Genomic DNA, 26,461 nt, shown 5'->3' on the forward strand with positions numbered 1-26,461 from the left:
TTTTTCGTATACACTGCTTACCGTAGGTTTTTCCTTAAATGTAGCAGTTTCTCTTACAAGTAACTATCATATCCTATCCATAAAAATGGAGATTGTCATATCCATAAAAAGTTTTCATAATTTAGGAAGAAATCAAGTACTTGTAATTTCAGCTTCATTTGAATTTCCTCTGTATTTCAAAGATGAGACATCTCAGGAATAAAGACAGGAATTGTAGTGATTTTTTGTTGTTGTTGTTCCTTCAGTTAGCTTCAGGATTTTATAGCTTTTTCCTTCAGAAGTCAGCCTTCAAGGACAGATTCATTTAATATAAATATGTGTCCACACTGTCTACCCTCCTACATTATTATCTGAGTTTAGGGGAGAACCACACTTTGCCTCCGTGTACAAATGCTATGTTTTAGGAGGCATTCATTTGTGAAATAACAAAGTAGAAAAGACGACTTACTGTTTTTTTGTTTTGTTTTATTATTATTACTTTTAATTAATTTTTATTGGAGTATGGTTGCTTTGCAGTGTTGTGTTAGCCTCCACTGCACAACAGAATGACTCAGCCGTGCACATACAGATACCCCCTCCCTTTTGGACTTCCCTCCCATTTAGGTTACCACAGTGCGTTAGGTAGAGCTCCCTGTGCTGTACGGTGCGTTCCCATCAGTTGTCTATTTTATACATAGTATCAATAATGTAAATGTGTCAATCCCAGTCTCCCAGTTCCTCCCACCCCACTCCTTTCCCCCTTGGTATCCATACATTTGTCCTCTAAGGATGACTTAACTGTTTTAGCATGAGAATTCTAATTTTGATCTACAGGGAAGAGAGGTAGGTGGGTTGATTACAGCATAAAGAGGTTGATGATGTTAATAACTGCTGTCTGCTCATACAACTGTTCTTAAGCTTCTCTGATAGCGAGAAGACTGGCCCTTCAGTTTTTTCTTTTTCTTCTCCATCCCATCTCCTCGCCCCCAACCTCCACTTGCCGTGTACTAAACAGCCGACTCCGTTATTTTGGCCTCCTGGAGGGGAACCAGCCACACAGGAGACCAGTTTTTGCATAATTGTGTCTCCATGATCCTGGAAAAGTAACTGAACTCCCTGTTTTCTTATCTACATAGAGGAAGTATGCGCCCATGTGTGCCTCCTTCAGAGAGGCTCAACTGGGAGATCTGTGAGTGCTTTAAAAACGTTGCCCGAGTGTCAGTTGACCTGAGTCCCTCCCGACAGTGATGCCATATCTCTGGAATTCTGTAGATGCTATAGGGCTCCCAGTGAGCTGGGACTGAACCCGCTCCTGGAGCTTTGGCATATATGCTCTATGCTCATCTTTGCTAGTCAGTGGTGTTTTAAAGCTGCAGTTTACTGAAACGGTCACAACTGTCTGAAATGACCTTAACCTCGCTCACACTTGTGTCCACCCTTGTTCCTGGCCACTCCCCACCCCAGAGCTGTCTCTTTGACTCTTCACCCTCAGAGTTCTGGAAAGAATAACCTTTGCTCACCGTCTTTGCTTGTGTCCATTTTCTCGGTCCGTCCCTTGCTGCCTGGACTTCGTGCCTTTCCCTCTCCCGGATGTGCTCCCAGAATCGCCACCTGACGTTTGCAGTCCGTCCTGTTGGACTGCACTCTGGGACCTTGGGCATCACCCACGAGCTCCTCTTTCTTGAGCCTTTCTTATTTTGAGTGTCTGAGCTTGGGGTGTACTCTCTTCTCTTCCAGCAGGGCCCCTTCTGTCTCTCCTGTTCCTCTGGCTGCGTTGTTCTCAGGCCTCTTTTTAGTCAGAGCTCTCAGTCAGCAGCATTGACCTTCCTGCCATCTGCTGTCTCCACACGAGTCTGGGTCTGTAGCCCTAGCCTCTTGCCAGCTCAGTTTCTTCATTTCCTAGCTGCCCTGGGCCTCTCTGCATGGGTGTCGCCCAGGCCCTAAATTCCCCTTGTTTAAAACACACGATTTCCTTAAAAATCCTTCACACTCTTGAGTGAATGGCCCTGCACTGTGCTCATTCCCAGTTCTGTTCAGATTTAGCTTAGCTGTCCCTCTGCCAGCGTGCTCTCCGTGTGGATTCAGTGGTGAATGAGATAGAAAAGACTCCCGCACCATGTGCAAATGTACACATTACAGATGTCATGAGTCAGAGGAGGGAACAGACTGGTTTCTGGGAGCATATGTATCCACGGATTTAAGCCATTTCCAGAATCTTTAGAGAAGTCCTCCCTGAGGAAGGATAGGTTAGACAGGGTCATGTACACTTTGGTTTCAAAATTCTCATTGTTCCTTTGAAATGTCTTCTTCCTGCTGCTCTTGTTCAGACCGCAGCCGTTTCTTCCATTCAGCTCCCACCGTAGCCTGTTAAATGGTCTGTCTTCTTCCATCCTCTTTGCCCTCGTCCATCTCACACACTGTTAGTCATCGTCGTCATGCATGCTGTGACAACTGAGAAGCCTCCGTAATTTGGCGTCATCCCGGGGAAAACAGCTCATTATACGAGACACTTTGGTCGGTAGTAGCCTGCTGCTTCTACTGCTGCGTGTGGCCAGTTTGGTTAGTGGCTGCAACCAGGACTTGTGGAATCAGATTCTCTGCTCTTCTGCTTACCAGCCACTTGCTCTTGTAAAAGGAGAGTCCTAACAGGGGCCCGCTGCATAGGGTGGTTGGGAGTGAGTCGGTTACTCCACATACTGACCTTTGAGTAGGTGCTTAAAACACAAGAGCCCGGTGCTCTGCAACTGTTGCTGTGGGTGGTGGTTTCCTGCTCTCCAGCGAGTCTTCCATGAAACAGCCCAAGATCCTTGACCACCTTGAGGGTGTATTTTCCCACCTTCGCATCCTCCGGTCTTCAGATGTGGCTGTAGCCACACTGGTCTCCCCCTTGTGTACCCAGCAGGCATGTGTTTCTGCCTCTGCTGCTCTCTGGTGATTCTGTTCCCCTCCTGGCATGGCACGTCTCCTTCTCCTCCTTCCTGGTTCGGATGCCGTCTTCTCAGGAGCTTCCCCCCACTCCTTTCAGGGAGCCCTTTGTCCTTTTCTGCAGCCTGGTTTCTAGCAGGGTTGTTTGTGCACGTTCTCGCCTGGCTCCCTAGGCTTTCTCAAAGAGGAGCAGGGCTGGCTGTGCAGGGACAGCCCAGGGCAGGTTGTGTTCCGTCCCCAGCGCAGCGCTTGGCTCGCGGTGGGCAGTTTTGATGGTGGAACTGCACTTTTTTTCCTTTTGGAATCCATGTGTGTTATTCTGGGGCTGCGGTTTTCCCTCCTGGCCCTGAGGTCGACTCGTGTTGTCCGACAGTGGCCCTTACTGTGAGCAGGCGAGCAGCTTATTTATCCTGCTGTTTTACACAAGCTGCTCCTGTAAACTTATTTCTAAGTCGTAACTTCACAGTTCAGTCGATGTGAAATCTGTAAGGCACTGGCTTTTCTTCTGAGCGTTGATCTCTGTGAATGTGTCTCTTTTCCGGTGCTCTTCAGGCGCACTCTCCGAGGTTAATTCCTCCTCCACAGCCTCAGCCTCCCCCTCCGCCGCCACCGCCGCCACCTCAGCAGCAGCCGATCAGAAGTCTGTTCCAGCAGCAGCAGCTCCAGCCTCTGCTTCCCCTGCAGCATCCGCACCATCCCTCCCCTCCTCAAGGGATGCACCTGCCGCCCCAGATTGAGGCCCCGCGGGCGATGATGACCCCTCCTCCTGTGACTCCACAGCAGCCCAAGAACATACACATAAATCCCCACTTCAAGGGGGCAGTGGTGACGCCCGTTCAAGGTACGTGTCTCCGTTGCTGTTGTAAAGTTCCAGGTTCTTCTGGCAGATCATTCTCACGTGCAGGTCTTTAAGGACCACGTGGATTCCCTGACTCTTCCCCCACCACTCAGATGCGTGCTGCCTGGCCAGGCCATGCTCGTCTGCTGCAACACGTGCGTCTCTTGTTGTATCATTCAGTGGCGGGTACTGAGAAGGCACAGTAAATGTAAAGGGCATCAGAGGTAATTGTGGAAGTGCCTGATTGGTGTTCTTCATAAATTCCCAGGTGGGGATGTTTGCAAAGTGAATGTTCCCTTCAGGTTCCACTCGGTGTGCTTCCTTTGAGTTCCGGAGGTACAAACCCATCTTTTAGTTATTAATTCTGAGTGAATAACCTCTTCTGTTATGATTACAGATGCATGCTCCTGAAGCTGGGAAACTAGTTTTGAGCAGTTGATATGGAGCATATCTTCATGCATCTGTTCAACACAGTGTTTATTGAGGTCCTGCTCTCCCTGGCATTGGAGATATATTGGTGAACAAAACAGACAGTGCTTTCTGCAGTTGTGAGCTGGCTTTCTAGCAGAGACAGTGAGCAGTAAACGTAATAAAATAAGAACGCTGTTTGGCGTGTTAGAGGACAAGCATACAGTGACACACACGTGCAGGGTTGGGGGCATCGGGGTGGGCTTCAGCTTTCCATGGGGTGGTGAGGGCCGGCTTCATTAAGAAGGGAAGAGTTGAAGGTCCAGGAGCTAGTGACGTGACTCTTTCGGGGGAGAATACTCCGGGCAGAGGGGTCGGCAAGTACAGGGGCTCTTACTTCTGGTGAGACTATGCCTTTTGTGTTCAAGTAACTAAAAAGAGACCATGTAACATTAAAAGAGTGATAAAGGTGGAAAGAAGTGCGGAACCTGGGTCAGGTAAGACCTGGGAACCATCCTGAGAGCTTTGGCTTTTGTTCTGAACGACGTGGGCTGTGATTAGAGCAATTTGAGCAGAGGAGTAACGTGATCTGGTGTATGTTTTAAAAGGGTTATTCTTGCTGCGTGTTGAGAGTGGGCTTGTTAGGGTGGCAGGGGTGGAGACCAGGCATTCAGCTAGGAGGTGACCACGGTAATCCAGGTAACAAATGACATGGCTCAGGTCAGGGCAGTGGTGGTGGTTAGGGGTCAGATGCTGGATGTAATTCAAGATGGAGCCGATGGGCCGGATGAGCATGAGAGGGGAGAAGAAGCGGAATGATGCCGAGGGGGCCTGAGCATTTGAGGGGTGGAGTTGCCTTCACCTGAGAGCCCCTGGGGGAGAGCAGGTTTTGAGGAGCAGCACAGCAAAAGTTCTGTGCTGGAGACGCCACCTAGACGTGCAGGTGGAAGTGTCACGTATGAAGTTACTAGGAAGAGTTGAGACGAGGGGTCTGGGCGCAAGCAGAGGTGGGGGTTTGTTGGCACGGAGGTGGACCTAGAGTCTGCACCCAGTGGGAGACCCAGGCGTCATCGTGTCGGGGAGACCAAGGCCTGGAACCTGGGGCCCTCGACGTGATAGGCGGGGGCCCGCAGGGATGTGGAAACCCAAGGAGTGTAGAGGACGGGGGCAGCAGGGGACCCACTGCTGCTAGGTCGTTGGGGATGGGCTTCAGGCCGCGTGCTGCACGTGGCGGTAGAGGGGTCTTTGGGGTTTTGACAGAGTGGTTTTGGTGAAGTGGTGGCAGTACATGCCTCACTGAGGTGGGTTTGAGAGGGAACGGGTGCACAGAAATGGGAGATGGTTGTACTGACAGTTGTCAAAGGTGTCCTGTTGAGACAGAAGCTGGGGAGTGGAGGTGCTGGGCAGCATTGGCGCCCACTCGAGCTGTGGGTCCTGACCGGAGACCCGGCCGCATGCTTGCATGCTCTTCTCCAGCCACACTCACCTTTCTGTGTCAGGTGCAGCCTAGACAGAGCTGGACTTGCTGGAGTCCAGGTGTTGGCAAAGCAGTAGAGAAGGCGCTTTGCTCATAATGAAGGGCTGTGGTGTGTATGGTGACAAGGGGCCAGGAGATCTTTGAGGGTCCAACAGTTGGAGGAGCTGGGGTCCTGGAGGAAGAGGAGTGGAAAGGTAGAAGGTAGTGTGGCAAGAAGGGGGACTCGTAGAGATTGCGTAAGGTCGTGGATAATGCCCAGGTCTCAGGTGTGGTGGAGCTGGGACAGAGGCTGGCGGCCGGGCGCCGGGGTGGCAGGGTGCTGGAGCCTGAGCATCGCTGCCGAGGCCTGAGACAGGGCTGGTGTTGAAGACGGTGAGCTAGGAACTGGACTCTGAGACACAGGAAGGAAAGAGCAGTGGTGTGACCAGTACGTGGGCAGCAGTGGGGGTTCCTGGGCCGTGTTGTCCGATAACATGAGATCCAAGTCTGGGGTCTGAAACAGCAGTGAGGACTGAGAAGGATCCCCCACCCCCACCCCCGCTCCAGAGCCAGCGGGAAGAAGGCTGAGGGAGACAAACAGCCTCATCCTTTGGGAGAGTTAGATTTCCATTAGACCAAGAAGGGGAAGAGCTGAGGCCATCACAGGTTCTGCTGATGGTGAACTTGGAATTCGAAAGGGTCAGGAAGTTCCAGAAGTTGGAGAGAGGCCCGAGATAGGACTTGGAGTATGGGAGAAAGCCAGGGCCTGGCGTCACCATGAAACTGTGCTGTGGCCTTGGAGCAGAGGGCTGTGAGGGCAGCTGGCTGGCCGTGGGTGTCAGTGTCCGTGTGTGGCTCTAGGAGTTGCTCTTGTTGTACACACCCAGGAGGGTCAGAGTCTGGTTGGTACCTGTGGGTCCCTGAGCCTCCTGCCCTGGCCCCTTCCCTTGTCCCCATGCTGTGCTGGAGTCACTTGTTGGCCTCACCCCCTCCCTGGGCTCTTAGCTCCCAGGGGCAGGCAGTATGGCTGCTGCACTTAACCTTTGTAGTCCCTGCAGCTAGTGCACCGGTGGCCTGGGTCTCCTTCAGCAGCTGTGGGATGAAGGAACCAGCACACGCTGCGTGAAGGGGGAGGACGACTCATTGGGGAAGCCTGTTCCACAGCGGCTTCCCAAGACATGCAACTGCAGTAAATCTAATTTGTCGAAGTAATTTTACCGATGTCAGCATCTGTTACTGTGTATTTCTTTCTAAAATTGAATGGAAAACTGGCAGTTGGTAAGGTGCACAGATTTTCTTTAGCTTAATGAAAATAAACAGTGTTGGAACTACACAGTGGGAAAGCTATAAGGAAACCCCAAGCTGTCCTCTAGGCATGAAAATAGTGTGCCTTGCCGGAGTCCGTTGCCAAATGGGTACAGAATGCAGGCCTTGCATCCCAGTGCTTGTGCCTGATTCAGTAAATACAAGATCAGCTTTCTGACAAGAGTTTTTAAACTCTTAGAACCAGCTAAATGTGTTCTCCTCATGAAGCCAGGCGACTCAGTGCCCCACCCACGTTCCTTCTCTTTAACGTACCTTTGATCTTGAGAACCCTGACACAGGGAGAGAGAGAAATTGCCTTTGCAGGGTATACACTCAGAACACTTTCGAAGCAGTTGTTTATTCGATATTAAATGAACGAGCTTAATGAAATAGAAAGCCGCCGTTATTCTTGAGAGAGGCTAAATGTCTAGTGATCTCCTGTACATGAGAGATTAACCCGTGATTCTCAGAGCCTCAGGCAATTAAAAGGTGTTTTAAAAAACTGTTTTTAAAACATTTAAAAATGTATGCACACCATTGCCTGATAGCACATATTTTCTTTTCAAGGATGAAGAGTGTTCTGTCATATTGTAATTAACCAGTTTTGGTGGAAATTTAACTTGTTTTCCAGATTTTCAGTATTAGAACTGTGGTAATGAATTGAAACATTAATCAGTTTAGTTCATGAATTCGTGGGACAATATGGGAAATAGATATTAAATATCAAATATAAAGAGTTCAGGGTTCAACTAGAATGATCTGTTAGCATTACAGGTTTTATTTTATTTATTTTTAAAATTTATTTATTTATTTATTCATTCATTCATGGCTACGTTGGGTCTTTGTTGCTGCACGCAGGCTTTCTCTAGTTGCGGCCAGTGGGGGCTACTCTTCGTTGTGGTGTGTGGGCTTCTCATTGCCGTGGCTTATCTTGTTGTGGAGCATGGGCTCTAGGCGCCTGGGCTTCAGTAGTTGTGGCACGTGGGCTCAATAGTTGTGGCATGTGGGCTCAGTAGTTGTGGCACGTGGGCTCAGTAGTTGCGGCTCACAGGCTCTAGAGCTTAGGCTCAGTAGTTGTGGCGCATGGGCTTAGTTGCTCTGCGGCATGTGGGATCTTCCAGGACCAGGGCTCGAACCCATGTTCCCTGTGTTGGCAGGCAGATTCTTATCCACTGTACCACCAGGGAGGCCCTAGCATTACAGGTTTTAAATTCTCTCCTGTTCACAGTGAAGAAGGAGGCAGATAAGTAGAAGTGTTCTGCTTGCAAACCAGGTCGTGGGCTACGAGACTTCTGCAAAGACGCTTTGCAAACACCTTGGCAGTCTGACCACGGCCCCCCTGGGTTTGGCTAGATTTCTGATCTGCTCCTATCACACCTGTTCTCAGATGCTCTCTTCTGTCATCTTTTGTTCTTTTTCTCTTCTTTCTCTTTCCTTGCTTTTTACAGTTGATTAAAAAAAAACTGCCAGCTCATCAGAAGGCTTCTGTGTAAGAAATCTATTAATTATGATGGGATTTCTTGCTCTCATCCATCCCCCCTCCCGCCTCCCCCCGAACTTAGAGAGACTTAAAATACTTACCCTTTCATTATGTTGGAATTATTTGATAGGAATTGATGTTCAAATCCCAAGTTTAAAAATAAGTGGTACATATTCTTGGAGATCTGTGTATTTTCTATTTGGTAGTTAATTTTAAAAACACTGTCTTTATATTGTTTACTATGTAGTTTTTTTCTTCCTCACTTTCATTATAATCTTCTGAGGTCAGAGATACTTTATTAGTTTTTTCTTTCTCCACTTCACAATCTAATATTTTGCTTCAGGTATATAATCCATGTACCCCAGTGCCTGTTAGCTAGCTGTATAAAATTTTATATTGTCTTGCACAGTGACCCACTGTTACTTTGAAATTTTGACTCATTAGATTAGATTGTCAAGAGGGATGGACTTCTCCCATTTTTACATTTTATCAAAGGAAGTTTCTCTCGGTCTCACTTTTTGGCTTTGGTCAGGCAATGACACAGGCCCTTACACTGTATCACTTTCAGTTGGACCTGTGGAAGTGTGATGTTAATTAGGAGCTGAGTTACGGAATTCTTTGAGTAATCATAATAACTAAAAAAAAAATTCATCCTTAGCACTCTGTTTTTTTTTTTTTTTTTTTTTTTGTGGTACGCGAGCCTCTCACTGTTGTGGCCTCTCCCGTTGCAGAGCACAGGCTCCAGACGCACAGGCTCAGCAGCCATGGCTCACGGGCCCAGCCGCTCCGCGGCATGTGGGATCTTCCCGGACCGGGGCACGAACCCGTGTCCCCTGCATTGGCAGGCGGACCCTCAACCACTGCGCCACCAGGGAAGCCCCTTAGCACTCTATTTTAAAAGTAATTTTGATTGACTTTTAAGCTTTATCACTTCTGTGTTTCTCATTTACCAGAACTTTTATTATATTATTCTTGCTAAGTTGTACATGGTTATCCCTTTGTGTGTGTCTGTGTTTGGACGTCGTCCTCTTATGAGGACATTGGTCATGTTGGATCAGGGCCCACCCATGACCTCATTTTACTTAATCACTTCTTTAAAGGCCCATCTCCAAATACAGTCACCTTCCGAAGTCCTCGTGGTTAGGACTAACATAGGGATTTGCGACGGGGCCACAGGTCAGCCCACAGCCTCTGACCGTCTGAGATCTTACTGGATGCATTTGGCAGGACGTTTTTGTTTCTTTGTTTTTTTTTTTTTCGGGACGCGGGCCTCTCACTGCTGTGGCCTCTCACGTGGCTCTGGACACGCAGGCTCAGCGGCCATGGCTCACGGGCCCAGCCGCTCCGTGGCACGTGGGATCTTCCCAGACCGGGGCACGAACGCGTGTCCCCTGCATCGGCAGGCGGACTCTCAACCACTGCGCCACCAGGGAAGCCCTGGCAGGACGTTTTAATGGAAGATATAGCAGGCTACCATGTAGCAGTCACCACTCGGATGGGCATTTTTTTTCACCCCCAAAATCAAAATCACTATAAGGCATATGTTTTAAATAGCTTAAACATACCTGATTCAGCCCCACGGTGTGAAACTAGCATCTGGCTTCTTCCCTATGATAAAATGTCTGTTTTAAAATTATTTGGCTCCTTGTTCTTCTGGTAAGTTGATGAGAGTTCGGCCTGTTTAAACACAAAACTAAGACAAGCTAGTAGTCTTGGCATAGCAGGTTTTTGTGTAGGTCATTCTTTGTCACAATATGCTGGGTGTGTGTATTTTCCTTTCTCTGCTTCACTTCCTCCTTCCCTCCTCCTCTCTCTTTCATGATCCTAGAGGATTTGGGTTTAAATTCGTATTTGATTGGAATCAGAAAATATAACTCGGATTAGACAGCCTGGATAACCTGGGTATGGATGTCAAAAATAAAGTAGGTTTTTTATTGTAGAGGAATAATATCTCCTTTTGTTGCAAAATATTTTAGTTCTAAATAAGAATTCACTGTTGAAATTTAAGCTTCTGCTCGTGCTATTGTATACTGAAGGCAGAAGTTCTCTCCCCTTTCCCTTTATGGAATTGTGAAAATATTCAGCACTTAGCTTAAGTGTAAACTTATTATATGTGTTATACACATAGTATATATTTTTCATTAAGCTTAATACATTGTATTCCTTTTCTGGTGGGTTTGGATGTGTTTGTAATGAAAGGTGTTTTTCTTGCAGTGCCCTTGCTGCCAGTCCCGAGCCAGCCGAGACCTGCTGTGGGACCCCAGAGATTCCCGGTGAGTAGCAGCTGCCCCTTCTGCTCTGATAGGGATGAGCATGCCTTTATTAGGAAATATTACTATAGCAAATATAAGTGGTTCCAGCTAAGTATAAGTTGAAGGATTTGTAAATATTGACAATAAGTTTTGCAGTGGAAAATGTTTGTTAAAAGCTTAAGGTCAATGGATTTTTGAGAATGGAATTAATTTTGTTTAACTGTAAAATTGTTGAATCAGGATCATCAGTAGAATGGCTTTCGTCTTAAAGAATATGAATTTTGATTTTATTGTTGCCTTATGTTAAAGTGAAAAAGGGCCTTTATTATCGTGTGTGTGGGGGGAAACGTGCATTTGGGTAAGTACGGGTATGTGTGTGCAATTTTAGGGAATAATGATGAGATGTCTACTTGTTTTTAAAAAAACCCTCAGAAGTCTTCATGAGCCATTGGTTTTATATTTTAAAATGGAGGTTTTCTTTTTAAAATATCTTTAAGAGAAAGCACTCCTCCCCACACTTTCCTGTAGTTCCCATAACTTTATCCATTCTTGTAACATGTTTTAAGTGGAAGAAAAATGTCCATTAAATAGTTATATTTCGTTTTACTTGAGTTTTAGGTTTGATATGTAGTTAGTTCATGGTTTTGTGAAATCAGTGAGAACGTGTTCTCTCTAAGAACAATTTTGAGGGAAAAAGGACCAGACCATAACTTTTTAATGTAGTTTTTATGTAAAACAGGTGTGGTTTTGTTGAGGCTAAACAATCTGATACCCAGGAAAGGCCTAAGTGACCTATCTGACTCTAGCTTTGATGCTGCAGTAGATACCATAGTTATGTGGGGCTTTTAGCAAGAAGGTTAATGAAGGCTATGTACATGTGCAATCAGATGACTATTCAAAAAATCAGCATTGGATTTAAGTTTCAGAGTGTTTTTAAGAAAATACCTTGATTTGTAATTATTATTTATGAATTATGATTTCTGAAACTGCTTCTTACTGGTTTCATACCCTGTATTAGCTAATTTTTAAAAATTACTTATCAAGTTCTAAAAACTAGTTATTTTTAAAAATTAGGTGATGTTTATTGAGTACAATTCTGTATTTGAAGCACTTGTCTAAATAGCTAAGATTTATTAATTGTATTACCCAGGGATACGCGTGTATGATTTTAGTCATTAGATATATTTCTTTTGGTGAAGTAGTTTAACTGCTAGTTATTGTAAAGCACTGACATTGAAAAAACTGTACTTTTTGCTATTTTCTGCGTTAGAATCCTCATTGGACTTGTGTTTGTGTTTTATTTGCAATATAGCGATAAAACTTGATGTGAAAAAGCAGTTGTAGCTTAAATCATAAAGCAATGTTGTATGTAAATATAAAATTAGAATAATCATTTGCAGTTTTTATCTACTTATAATTTTTGATTGTGCAGATATAACTGTATCTGATACTGGAAGAAGCAAACCTCATAATACTTGAGGATTTTACAAGACGATAATAAAACAGAATTTCTTTGTGAGAAATTGAACTTATTTTTAAGTTATATTGTACTCTGAGGTGGTAAATATTATTGAACTGCTCTTGGAAGTTTCTGCAAGGCGTAATGTTTTGTTACTGTTTTTAAGGTGGGATGTGTGTGGGGGTGATGGGAAGGAGTTGGCCTAGAAATTAGTCATGTGTGTGATATAATTTCAGACATATTTACCGCTGTTTATTATGTATCTTTTATTTATTTACTTATTTATGGCTGCGTTGGGCCCGTGTTGCTGTGCGCACAGGCTTTCTCCAGTTGCGGCGAGCGGGGGCTACTCTTGGTTGCGGTGCACGGGCTTCTCATTGCAGTGGCTTCTCTTGCTGCGGAGCGTGGGCTCTAGGCACACGGGCTCAGTAGTTGTGGCTCGCGGACTCTAGAGCGCAGGCTCAGTAGTTGTGGTACACGGGCTTAGTTGCTTTGCGGCGTGTGGGATCTTCCCGGACTGGGGCTCAAACCTGTGTCCCCTGCGTTGGCAGGTGGATTCTTAACCACTGCGCCAATACGTATCTTTAAGCCCAAATGCTGTTTCTTAAGCTGAAGTTACAGTAAACTTGTGATCTTGAAAATGCAGTGCTCTACTTACTTCTACAATCAGTCTCCCTTAGAGAGAACAATTGGATTTGGAATCTGTTTTTTAAAAATTACATTAGAGCTGTTAGGTTTCTTAATAGTCGATCAAAATATTGTTGGGAAGGGAGAGTAACTCTAGGCCATCTCCTGTCATTTTATGTACGCCAAATTATTTTTTTTTAAATATCTTTATGAGTATTAATTTTTAATTTTATGTAATTTTAAAGGTTTCTTTCCATTTACAGTTATTACAAAATATTGGCTACATTCAGCATGTTGTACAGTGCATCCCTGAGCCTGTGTTACACCCAGTCGTTTGTACCTCCCATTTCCCCACCCCTGTACACACCCCCGCCCCCGCCCCCGCCCTTAACTGCTGGCTTGGTCTCCATATCTGTGAATCCTGCTTCTTTTTGGTTATATTCACTAGTTTGTTGTATTTTTTAGATTCCACATATAAGTGATATCGTACAGCATTTGTCTTTGTCTGACTTATTTCACTTAGCATAGTGCTTTCCAAGTCCATCCATGTTGCTGCAGATGGCAAAATTTCATTTTTTTTATGGCTGAGTAATTTTCCATTGTATATACGTACCACATCTTCTTTACCAATCTTCATTCATCTGTTGATGGACACTTAGGTTGCTTCCACGTCTTGGCAGTTGTAAATACTGCTGCTGTGAACATTGGAGTGCATATATCTTTTCTGAGTAAAATTATTTTTTTCCTGGAATATTACTCAGCCATAAAAAGAAACGAAATTGAGCTATTTGTAATGAGGTGGATAGACCTAGAGTTTGTCATACAGAGTGAAGTAAGTCAGAAAGAGAAAGACAAATACCGTATACTAACACATACATATGGAATTTAAGAAAAAAAATGTCATGAAGAATCTAGGGGTAAGACAGGAATAAAGACACAGACCTACTGGAGAATGGACTTGAGGATATGGGGAGGGGGAAGGGTGAGCTGTGACAGGGCGAGAGAGAGGCATGGACATATATACACTACCAAACGTAAGGTAGATAGCTAGTGGGAAGCAGCCGCATAGCACAGGGATATCGGCTCGGTGCTTTGTGACCGCCTGGAGGGGTGGGATAGGGAGGGTGGGAGGGAGGGAGACGCAAGAGGGAAGAGATATGGGAACATATGTATATGTATAACTGATTCACTTCGTTATAAAGCAGAAACTAACACACCGTTGTAAAGCAATTATACCCCAATAAAGATGTTAAAAAAATATTTTTTTCCTTTTCTGCTAATAGATTATACTTGGATTTTTATCAATGTAGGTATAGTTTTGTGACCATTTAGTGAGTTTCTCCTATGCAGAATGCTCTGCACAGAGCTAGTCCTTAAACTATAAAACGTATAAGCATAGGTCAATGAAGCCTAACTTTCCTCCTGAAGACAAGTACTGTTGTGGCTTAACAAAGCCCCTTGGCAATTTCTTACTGATGGCAGTGTGCCCTGCAGGCTCTTTCTTGGTACTTTTCCGTAGGGGACTTCAGTCATTATTTGTTAAACTGAATTTTGCTTTGTAAAATGACTGTACACACACACACATGTATGCGAGCACGCACACACACACACACATTGGTAAAACATGTTAGGAAACCTAACTTCAGTTTCATCATAGGGTCTGTTTGAATCACTGTACTTCCTTGGCACACAAAAAGATTTGAATTACAGAAATGTATTGAGCAAAGCAAAGTTGATTTTGATCTTGTCTTTCCCCAGCCTAAGCCCCCTTAATGAATTCCCATTGCTCCTAGAGTAGGTCATGCTCTTGTTGACAGCTTCATACTTGTATTGATGTAAGGACCCGATTCATGTCTGTACAGAGTCCCAGGCATCCTGTGTCTTGTGGAGACGACCTGACTCCAGGCCTTGTGCACAGAAGTCCAGATAAATAGTTGTTAAATAAGTGTATACAGGGATTTAATGTTGAGTTATCTTGCTATTTATTAGGAACCTACATAAAATTAATAGTGTAGAGAAGGGGTGTATACTTTAATTTTTTACTTTTTGTTGTTTTCAAGAATACGTAAATGAATTTGCACAATAGAATTACATTATCCACATTTAACTATACAAGAATTCAGCTCTGCCCGGTTGACTAAAGAGTGAAAAAGGCAGGCAGTAGACAGAAGTACCACTAGATTTCCCAGTTTTAATGGGATTAGGATACAGTTGGTATTAATGCTAAGATATTCCTTCTCTTCCCCAACACTGGTAAACTTTACTTTGTTAATGGTCCAGTTTGTTTGACAGTTTTGTGAAAACTTGAGAACTAGTATGAAAACTTGAGAACTAATATGCCTAGAAATTGTAAGAACTAGTAAGAAAACTTGAGAACTAGTATGCCTAGAAATTGTACTAATGATAACACATCCAGTTTTTTAATTAAACAATCACAGAGGACTCTAGACAACCTAATATGAAACACAATTTTTTTACAGAATTATTTAGTTATTTTTTAAAATCACAATCTTAGACCAAAATATGGTATTCTAGGCTACGCTTAATGTAGCAATACTAATATTTTTATTTCCTGTTAATGAATTTTATTTACAGAATTGAATAAACAGTTTCTGAAACAAAAGTTTGAATGTCAAAGTAATAAATATCATAAGAAAGGATTCCTTATTTTTGATCATTTTAGAAAATACTGCTTAAGCTTTTAAGCTCACTGCCAGCACTTCTTTTGTCATGTTAGTCTTTGCATCCAGATGGGATTTTTTTTCCCCTTCTTCCTTTGTTTATGGAATTTAGTGAAGTGCTTTGTAATTTAGGTTTCTAAAAATTAGATTCACGTATTTAATTTTAGTTGCAGATATAGCCATTAGTGCTTTCTTCTCACTTAAGCTTTTATTCCCAGGACTATTTTAATTTTTCATATCAGAGTTATAAATCTTTTGGAATCGTAAGTATGTCTCAGTTGATAGCAAGCATATCAGAGAATGAATCTTTTTCATACTTATTTTCATATCAGTATTAATCTGCTGAATGTAAAATGTACCTTAGAAATAGCGGCTACTTACAAGAGCAGATTGGCACAGGAAGGAAGCATGTGCCTCAGGAGATCAGGGGGCCATCTAGTGACTGACTGTTCGTCCTTCCTCCATTTCAGCTCCTTCTCTTCTGCCCCATCCTGCCATCTAGCCGCCTACTTTCCCGCAGTCCACTCCTGAAGCATTTTTGTTCATGCCACGACCTTTTAGTGTGATTTCACAGGACAGTTGTGGTTTTCTCGTGTGTGTGTGTGTGTGTGTTTGTTTTTTTAAAAAATAAATTTATTTCTTCATTTTTGGCTGCATTGGGTCTTCGTTGCTTTGCACGGGCTTTCTCTAGTTGCGGCAAGTGGGGGCAGCTCTTTGTTGCGGCACACGGGCTTCTCATTGCAGCAGCTTCTCTTGTTGTGGAGCACGGGCTCTAGGCGCACGGGCTCTAGGCGCACGGGCTTCAGTAGTTGTGGCACGTGGGCTCGGTAGTTGTGGCGCACGGGCTTAGCTGCTCCGCGGCATATGGGATCTTCCCAGACCAGGGATCGAACCCATGTCCCCTGCATTGGCAGGTGGATTCTTAACCACTGTGCCACCAGGGAAGCCCTCTTTTTTCTTTTGTTTTTGCGAGGGAGCGAGGATGGGGAGACTAGTTTACCTTTCTGCAAGTCAGCTTCTGTTTTTGTGTCTGTCTGAATTCTGTTTTCAGTTCCATGTTCTTTGTTGACATATTAGTTTAATAGATCTCTCTTTCCACAAGGCTGTTCCTGATGTTTTTGTCATTAAAGTTTTAAGTCCTTTCTTTATCCATAAGTATGGCTATCCAGTTATGTATTTGTCCTCAAAGAGATGTTCGTTGTTCTTAAACTTTGTCCACTTGAAAAAGCAACCCTGAAGTGTTGATTAATAATATTTTTAAAGTGTTTTCAGTGTCAGGTAAGCATACAGATGAATTTCAGGTAACTCACATTGTGAAGATTCTTGACCTAGGCTATTTTAAAACCTATTTAGTCATTCATTTTGCATTGGTGTTTCTGGTAAATGCTGCTATTTCAGGGTAGCCAGTTAAATACTGAGTAATTTGGCTACTGAATAATTTCCTAGTGATCTTTGTTTAAATGAAAACTAAATATTATGTTTAAAAAAGACTACCATACTAAGTTTAAATTAGTCTCCTTAGTGATTACCTTATTAGGTAGACCCGATAAGTGAGATTTCCATTTGTGTTTACTGTGTAGTTATAACACCTCACAGGTAGGTCTGACTGCACTGTGTTTCCATGTAACGCGGATGCATGGTATCAGGTGGTGGTGATTGACACTTCCTGGATGTATTTTATATGGCATTTCATGCAAATCATGTTTGATGAGACTGCTGCATCAAATTACATTTCTCTCTGATTATAGCCCTTGCAGATGTGAGTCCAGACTTTATTCCGTCTAGGAGAAAGAAGCCTTTCTTTTGAACCCTTGTTTTTACAACTTGCCTGCAGTGCCTTGTAATTATTAGCACTTAAGATGGGTAAGAAATGCTGGGCATTTTCTCTTACCAGATCTCTGAGCAGTAGCAGGTGAATGTGGGAGGAGGTCCTTCCCCCTGTCAAACATTGTCAGGCTTGCAGCAAGAGAATGCGTTTTAAAATGCAGGTGACATAATGCCCAACATCCTCCATTTGCTAGTGGGTTTCTGATTAATCATGATTACCATACATTATCATACCATCAGATTCAATCATATCAGTGCATTCCCATCTGCAGCAGTAACAGGAGCAGCTAAGCACTGTGGCAACAGCTATTAAATATGCTGCTTATAAAATTCAGTGCCCTGTTGGCTTGCTGTCCTGTCAGCAAGTGTTGTGTGCGTTGGGTGGAGAGAGGGTGGTGGGCATCCGCACCAATAACTTGAAGGCCAGGGAATACTCATTGAGATCAGAAAGTCCGGCCATTAAGTCACAGTGTAAAAACTGCATTGTAAAAGTGTGATGCACCATTTTATTTCATTTTTGGCTAAGTAAAACTGTTACATTGAATTGAATACCTTTCATAAATCCTCCCAGATACATAGTGCCACTCATTGTATAGTAGACTTGAACTTTGAGTATGACTTGCCCATCTGTAATTTAATAACTCAGCCAATGAAATGTTGACAATAACACAAAGTTTCAAAGTCTTAGAACTCCTTCCATGCCAAGAAAATCTCTGTCCTGTTTTTACTGATTTGTCCTGCAAAGCACACCAATTTTTTTTTAATGTTATTTTTCCAGGAGTCCTTGACGATCCATAGTTCTGTTTAAACTTTGAAAGTGGCCCTATTTTATTTTAAAGCACCTGAAAGCACTTCTTCCAAAAGATTTGAATTTTTTTAAACTTTAAAAATTTTGTCCTTTTGATGTACACTCTGATTTTTAACAAATACGTACGGTTGTGTAATCACTACAATTAAGATAGAGAACAGTTCCGTCTCCCCAGAAGACTTCCTTGTGTTGCCCCTTTGTAGGCAGCCCCTTTCCCCACCCCAGCCCCTGGCAACCAGCGATCTGCTTTCTGCTCCTCAAATTGTGGCGCATGAATGGAACCACATGGCATGCTTCATTTCGAGCCTGGCCTCGTGCTCCCAGCAGTGTATTTGAGGCTCGACCATCCCTTTTGTCACCCCTGCCAGTGGTTTGTCCTTTCTTATTGACCAGCATTATTCCATTGTGCACATGTAGCCCAGTTTGTCTGCCCAGTCACCATTTGGACATTGGAATTTTTTCTGGTCATAGTTGTCAGTGAATAGTTGGGAGGTGGGGATTGTGGGTCATACGGTAGGTATATTGAGATGAGAATTTTGAGACAGACTGTGTGCTTTCAGTCGATAGAGCTGATACCGCTGCTTTGCTTTCTTAGTCCTTCATTGAATTAAGAAATACCATCTTCTTAGAGCATATACTATTGACGACCAGTGGGAAATGAAGAGCATTATTGAGTGATTACAATATTCCAGATTTTGCTCAAAGCTTGTGTTCAACAACCTCATGAAGGTACCATTTTCTCCACTTTACAGATAGGGAAACTTTGAGTCTTGGAAAGATGAAATCGCTCAAGTTCACATAGCTGGGTGCAGGAGGTAGGATTTGAAGCAAGGCGACCTGAGTCTCTTAATCTTGCTGAACCTTCTCCCTTTCTCTCTGAATATTAAAATGCACCTCAGTAAACTGGGTAAAAATAATTGGATCTGGTAAGATGCATCATAACTGTAGGATTGTGGCTGTCAGGAGTGCTGCGGTGGAGAAGTTTACCGCGGTAGGGCCTGACGTTGGGTGAGCTTGTTTCCGGAGGGGAGTGGGGGGGGCGAGGTATAGGGATAAAACGTTGTTCGATTTATGAAAAACTGTAAACAGTCTTCAGTAGGTTCATCAGAAATAGTATTTTGTACTAAAGTAACAGTGTTATAACTTGCAGTGCCTGCTCTAGCTTCACCGCTTGAACCAGTAACCTTAAATACCCTAGCGTATTGAAGTTCACGTGGTGTCCTCCTCTCTCCCCCACCACCTCCAGTGTGAAACCTAGCGCTTGCTGCTGGGTGTATGGTGCTCCAGAATGTTAAGAATGCATCTGCAAATACACAAGTACCTTCTAGGAAAATGAATGTAGGTATTTAAACAAGGCATAACCTGAAAGAAAAAAATCTATGGAAAATACTGAAATAAGAGGATTAACATTGTGACAACGGGCTATAATTCTAATTACGTCGGGGGTCACTAGTGGTCTTGATTCTTTGCACTTAACCCATCATTTAATCAGAATTAACTGAGAGGCACTCTCAAGTGTCTATTGGTTTCTTATATAGTTCTTTGCATTTTAAGTGAGATTAATAAATGAAAACATGTTGTAGCGGAGGCTGTAATTTATTGAAAGATTCATGAAGTTTCAATGACATTGTTAAGGTATTCAATTAGTCTTATTAAAATATACCAACTGACCCTTTCAGGGAAGCTGATAAGTCACATAATAGCTGTTAGAGCCTCTTTATTCTTTGCATTATACGATTAACTTTGTGCTAAGCAATTTATGCAAAGTTTTCATCTTTCTTTTTTTGTAACTGAAGTTATCAGTTCTTCCTGAATAGGATTAACATAGATAACATCACATAATTAACAAGAGATGCAAAAAAGAAAGTACAGTTTGTATAAGAATTATATGTGGCAGAATGATAATTTCTTACCTTGGACTTTTAAAGGGATATAAAGAAAAGCAAAACAGAGCAGTTATTTGAAAGGATTATGCTAGCTTTTTCTTTCAAAAGGCAGAATTACAGTAGTCCTAAAAGTTCTGTTAAGTGAGGTATTTACAGCTCACTAACAGTCTTAAAATAATTCTTCATTTTCTAGAGAGAGTTGGTCATTTATTATCCTTTCTACTTGTGAAATGGCAGATGCTATTACATGAATGATCACGTCAAGAGAATTTAGGTAGTGAACGCCAGACTCAGGAACGACCGTTTATTCAGCATTACCTGAGGACAGGTTGGCCGCAGCGGAAGCAGTGCGCGAGGGGAGAAAGAGCATTTATAAACCACAAGTCAGTGTAACTTTGGATAATTGTTTAACTCTGTAAACCTGGGTTTCTTCATCCCTTAAAGGAAAAGTTACTGGTTCTGCCTGATTCTTGCACTGTATTTATGAAGGAAACTTGGTTTATCAGTCAGGATGTGAATGAGGCTGCAGGTAACGGAAAACTCAGTTAACAGTGAGTTAACAAACTGAGTGTCATAGCCTTTGCATAAAAATAAAGTTCTCCTGGGTGGGTATAGCAGTTCTGTGTTGTTAGCAGAGATCCGTTCTTTTCCCCTACCCAAGTTTCAGGCCGAAAGAGGAGGAGGGTCAGGCAGCCCCTAGTGAGCCTTCCCGGAGCCCCTGTCCAGCTGTGCCAGCTCGCCTTGTCCCAGGCTGGGGTCGGTGGTCTTCTAGCTGGGCACAGTGTTGTCCTTCCATTACTAAGGAAGAAGTGAGAATTTATACTAGGTAAGCAATGGGAAGTCTTTTCCATGTGGCTAAAACTTGTGGTCAGAACTTAAGTTGTGTAAATCGAGAAAAAGAAAGTGACATCTGTGTTCCAAACAGAACAGAAGACAATGAGGAAAAATGGTACTGTGAGCTTAATGATACCTCCTATTTGTTAAGTATTTATTTCATAAAGCCAATACTGATAGCAGTCAGCAAGCAGCTTCTAGGACCTTAAAGCGGAAAATTTTTCAGTTTGTTTACATATTCAAGACTCAAGTTCTGTTATCCATTGAGGCAAATGGAGGCAACTAGGGGCCCGCTTATCTTCCCAGATGTTTCTCCCTAGTGTCCGGCATGGTCTGACATCGCCAGAGAAGTAGCCGTTGTCACTGTGGTTTATTTCACGTATCAGCCATTGTCTTTCTTTCGGAATAATATCTTGTATTATCTGCCCTCTTCTTTCTAATCCTCTTACGTAGGCATTTGCCCTCTTGGAAATGGGCTTCTTCCTCGTTGGATACGCTGCGATTATCATTAAAGCTGTCTCTTTGCCAGTGTCGGCCTCCCTCATTTGTACACCTCAGGGTGGCTTTCAGCTTCTTGGGGGCCTGCGGGTTAGCTGCCGTGATCTTAGCTGGTACCCGCTGCCTTCCACCTGGCTGTCCCAGGTTCCCACACCTTGGCTAGTGTCACTTAGTTTCAAGGTTAAGCCCACAAAACCCCTCTTTTTCCATTCTTATTCTATTGAGCCAACTTCCAAAGCCAGAAATTTCCTTGTTTACTCAGCTTGAGTCAGCTATTTCTTTCTAAGCTGTAGATAGCATCTCTGGTCCTCCCTCCTTTATCAGTCTCTCAGGTTGATCAGATAAGAGCTGCTCATTTGTATTAGCCATTCAGGCCAGTGGAACGTCCATGGCCGTCTGACTTGACTGGATTTAGTATTTAACTGGGTTTCTTAACTCTAAAGCGCACACACACTCTCAAGCACTTACATATACATATGTGATTGTAAGACATTGAGACAGATAAGGGGATGTGAAAGTAAGTCCCTGCCGCTTGCTGTTCGCAGCAATCAGTAGATAGCATGGTGGGTCCGAGTTCCGTGCTCTGGCCAGAGGTGACCTGTGCTTTCTAACCTTGTGCTTTGTGCAGGTGATTTAAGTGCTCAAAAGATTTCTGTGAGCACAATAGCTCCCTCGTAGGGCTGTTGGCAGGATTGAGGGAGATAGCAGAGGAGCTCTCTGCAGAATTGGCAGCAGCAGCAGTGTGGGTTGAGCCTTAGGTGGGCAGCAGCAGGGCCCGGGTGGGGCATTTGGGGTGCCCAGGACTAGGTAAGGACGCAGGGGATGCAGGATAGGAAGGAGGCGGAGCCCCCAGGGTAAGGTGCAGTTTCAGGTGAAAGTCCCCAGCCCTGGCCTGATCCCCAGAGGGTAGGGCTTTGGGGCGTAAGTTGTCCATCCTGGGGCAGAGGGCAGAGTGCGTGGCCATGTCAGGCAGTCCTTGGCGAAGGACGGCATTTGCAGCACCTGGGGCATGTGGTGCTGGCCCAGTGAAGGAGACTCGGCGATGGCCCCAGAGCGTCCAGCGTGGGAGTATCAGCCAGAGTGGACTGACTTCACAGCGCCACCGGGATGCCTATTTCTTGCTCAGATCACCCTCTGGGCATCTTCCTCTGGCCCTCAGGGGCCTCTCTCTCCACCCTCTGGCAGGTGGGGAAAGAGGGAAGATTATTCACGGGAGGTTGTCTTTCAGTGACCGGGCCTGGAACCAGCCCACATCACTTCTGCTCACACGCCATCTGCCAGGAACTTGGTCATGAGGCCGTATTGGCTTCATTCATGTTACAGGTGCATTGTTCTTGGATCTACAGGCAAGGTGGGGACACTGGCCTGGGCTGTGTACCTTAACAGCAGTGCTGGAAGTATACCCTACCCGCTATCCACTTCAGTTTCATTCTTCAGGGAACAGCCCTCTTCTCTACAATTAGGGACGTGGTCATAGGGTGAGGACGAGAGTCTCCAGGTTCATGTCACCTTTCCTGTCTAATTATATTACGTCATTACAGGACGAGTTGCAGCAAATTCCCTCCTACAGTCATTAGGTTGCAGAGTCCGGCTCTGTCGGTCTTGCCTGCTCCCTGGTGCTGCTGCCCTGTCTGTGCTCCGAGTCCGCTCGGCTCGTGGCCTTGGGGCTGGTCGCTGGCGCCCTGGGCAGCACAGTCCGCCCTCCTCTGCTTGCTTCCTGGGGCTTTCAGCCGCTCCCTGACCGTGTGCTTCCTGGGCAGCCGGTTGCTGGGCGTGCTGTGGCATTCTCCATTAGATGTGGGGCCTGGCTCCCCTCACCTTGGAGTCAGGCAGTTCATCCATGCGTTACGTGTTATGGGCGTCTCTGTGCCCAGCCGTGTGCCGAGCGTGGAAGTGCACTGGTGAATGAAGCAGTCGTGGTCTCGGCCCTCACGGCTCTGTGGGTGAAGGGTAGAGAGAGGCGGGGGTGGACTTGAGGGAGATTTAGGAGGTAAAATTACTAGGACTTGGTAATACCTGTTCTGTGAAGGCTTTCCGGTTTGAACTCAGAATGAGAGCACAGGAAGGAGATCTGTGCTGATTTGTCTTTCACCTTACAAGGAAACACGTTAATTGTCAGAAGCTGATATATTTATTAATTGTAACTATATTATAATATTATATCAGTATAATATACTATATATTATATAATAGAGGGTCATTTGGAAGTAGGAATAAAGTTCTAGTTAAATATTACTGATGGAGAAAGAATTCCGGGGCTTTGTTCTGTATTGCTAACACTTGAATGCCTGTGTATATGCAGTTAGCACATGGATGATTAGTAAAAGGGAAGAAGGTTTGGGGAAGAGATGAAAATCATAATATTAAAATTCCAGAGGGGGCAAGATTTATGATCCCAATGTATTTTCAGTTTAATACCAAAAAATGTCTTTAGAAGTTAGGAATATTCAATATAATCTCCCAGGAAATCTGAAAGTGCTTAGAGACCCAAGAAGTAATGTACCTAGTTCTCAGGCAGCTTGAGATTATCAGTCTCTCTTTGAGTTTATTCTTGTAACTCAGTGACTTTTTTTTTTTTTAACTTTTTTAAAAAATTAATTTATTTTTGGCTGTGTTGGGTCTTCGTTGCTGTGCACGGGCTTTCTCTAGTTGTAGTGAGCGGGAGCTACTCTTCGTTGCGGTGCACGGGCTTCTTGTTGCGGTGGCTTCTCTTGTTGTGGAGCATGCGTTCTAGGCATGCAAGCTCAGTAGTTGTGGCTCGTGGGCTCCGTAGTTGTGGCTTGCAGGCTCTAGAGCGCAGGCCCAGTAGTTGCGGCGCACGGGCTTAGTTGCTCCGCGGCATGTGGGATATTCCTGGACCAGAGCTTGAACCCGTGTCCCCTGCATTGGCAGGCGAATTCCTAACCACTGTGCCACCAGGGAAGCCCCCTACTTCCTTTTAGAAAAGGACGAAGGGGCTAAGGGGCGAATACTTTCCCTGATCTCAGCCTGTGGCAAAGTAAAAATCAAAATTTAGCAGACTTTCTACTTAATGTGGAGGGAAGCCAGTCTACTTTTCCACTTATATTTTGCCTTATCTGTAATGAGAAAACCTATCTTTGGGAGGACTTGAAATTAACTGTCTAATGGAAGGAGGAAAAGAAGGTTATAAAGAGCCCTGTTGCAGCAGCCACGTGACCAGTGCCGGTCAGAGCTTCATCAGCAGAGGGCGAGGCTTGTGGCACTAAAATGCACTCACGGAATTTACAAATAACTACAGATTTCAGAAGAAACCGAGTACTTTCCCAGCATGATGCGAGCCTGCTAAGAAAAGTGGTAATAAATATCGGGGCTTCACGTGTTAAATAATGAAGAAAGCTGTGTTTATTAGTCAAGACAGAAAAGTCAGGAAGCTTTTCCAGGCTTCTTCCAGTTGTGAGCAGAATCAGGGAAGTAAGACAAAGAGAGTCTGTCACTCCCTGGCTTCCATGAAGCTGAGTGAAGGAGCAGTTCTGGAGTCATTCTTATGGGGCTGAGTTCTGCCTTCTAGGTATTGGCAGTGCCGATGTCAACACTGTGCAAAACCCCATGTGTCCTGCAGTGACCCACACCGGACGGAAGTGGAAGTGGGCCGAGCTGGGGTGCAGGAGCAGTGCTGGACTGGGGCCTGTGATCACAGTGGTTCTGAACAACAGAGGTTAAGTTTTGCTTTACCCCTTGTGGGAATCGGCGAAACATTCGTAAGTTAGTAAAAGTTCCCACGAGTGATGCTGCTTTCTAGCTATTCATACAACACAGTACCGAAGGGCTAAGTGGAAATAGCCCCAGAGGACTTTCCCTCTTTCTCAGAAAATGCGCTTTACTCTTCCCGTCTTCCTTTCTCCCTGTGTCTGTCCTTTCTTGTCAGCTCGTTAGCATAGTGGTGACTGATACAGCTAATGAGTTTGAGTCCTGAAGTATGCTGACTGTAGTTCAGATTGAAAGCTTGTCAACAAATTAGTAGTGTATTTCAATTGCTGTTATAATTCAGCATACTGTTCTTATCTTTTAAGTGAAAAATCTGACCAAATGCAGTAATAGAATGAGAATTAAAAATTTTAACAAATAGACTGCTGCTAAAAATTAGCAACAAACACATGGTTCATGCCAGAAAATTCTCTGTAGCTGTAGCTGAATGAAAGTGGAGGGGACAGAAAGGAAGCGAGAACGCAGAGAGCACTGTTGGCCCCCAGGGTGGGGGGACACCTGATGGGGGGTGGGTAGGAGGCATCTTACCTGGTAAGAGGGTGAGAGAGGGCAGGTCAGGAGGCTGAGGGACTAAAAGATGCTCAGAGAAGGGAGAATGTCCTGGGCAGTGGGAGGGCTGACCAGGAGGAGGGGAAACTGTGAGGGACCTTGCTGGGCCCGTTAAGAGTAAATAGAAACTCGGCTTCCCTGGTGGCGCAGTGGTTAAGAACCTGCCTGCCAACACAGGGGACACGGATTCGAGCCCTGGTCCGGGAAGATCCCACATGCCGCGGAGCAGCTAAGCCTGTGCGCCACAACTACTGAGCCTGCGCTCTAGGGCCCATGCGCCACAACTGCTGAAGCCCGCGAGCCTAGAGCCTCTGCTCTGCAACAGGAGAAGCCACTGCAATGAGAAGCCCGCGCAGCGCAACGAAGAGTGTAGCCCCCAGAGAAAGCCAGTGCGCAGCAACGAAGACCCAACACATCCAAAAACAAACAAATAAATAAATATTTTTAAAAAAAGAGTAAATAGAAACTTAGAGTGAGTCTGATTCAGCATACGGAGAGTATCACCCAGCAGTACTCAGCATCCCGTAGAGAAGTGGGGCGCTGGGGCCTACGTGCATGCAGGGTCTCCTGAAACAGTGTGGCTGCAGGACAGACGGGTCGGTGAGAGAGTGAAGGAGGGACAGGAGAAAATGAAGTTTGTATAATGAGGGCTTCCGAGAGGGCTCACGTTTTGGCTGAAACAGAAGTATAGAGTGAACATTTCCTGAAGAAATCAGTAGTATATGGAAGTTTGTATGGGATGTGATGGTTTCCAGAATTCATGTTCTAGACGATCATTTTCATATCTAAGTCAGGGGAAAGTATGGTTTTTAAAATCCCCAAATTTAGTCTTTTTTTTTTTTTTTTTTTTTGCGGTACGCGGGCCTCTCACTGTTGCGGCCTCTCCCGTTGCGGAGCACAGGCTCTGGATGCGCAGGCTCAGC

General features: G+C 44.6%; 1 protein-coding gene across 8 annotated transcripts in view; it reads left to right on the forward strand.

Moving 5' to 3' along the window:
* RBM33 (RNA binding motif protein 33) overlaps positions 1-26,461 on the forward strand; it is a 114,323-nt gene that overhangs the window by 46,761 nt on the left and 41,101 nt on the right. For all 8 annotated transcript variants that reach the window (XM_029233005.1, XM_029233006.1, XM_029233010.1 and 5 more), the window contains 2 exons: positions 3,457-3,745; positions 10,606-10,664. In XM_029233005.1, coding sequence (XP_029088838.1) covers positions 3,457-3,745; positions 10,606-10,664 — 348 coding nt within the window. The remainder of the gene's footprint in view (positions 1-3,456; positions 3,746-10,605; positions 10,665-26,461) is intronic.

The sequence above is a fragment of the Monodon monoceros genome, unplaced genomic scaffold (assembly GCF_005190385.1).
Source record: "Monodon monoceros isolate NGI ecotype Baffin Bay Population unplaced genomic scaffold, NGI_Narwhal_1 Super_Scaffold_2, whole genome shotgun sequence".
Classification (NCBI taxonomy): Eukaryota; Metazoa; Chordata; class Mammalia; order Artiodactyla; family Monodontidae; genus Monodon; species Monodon monoceros.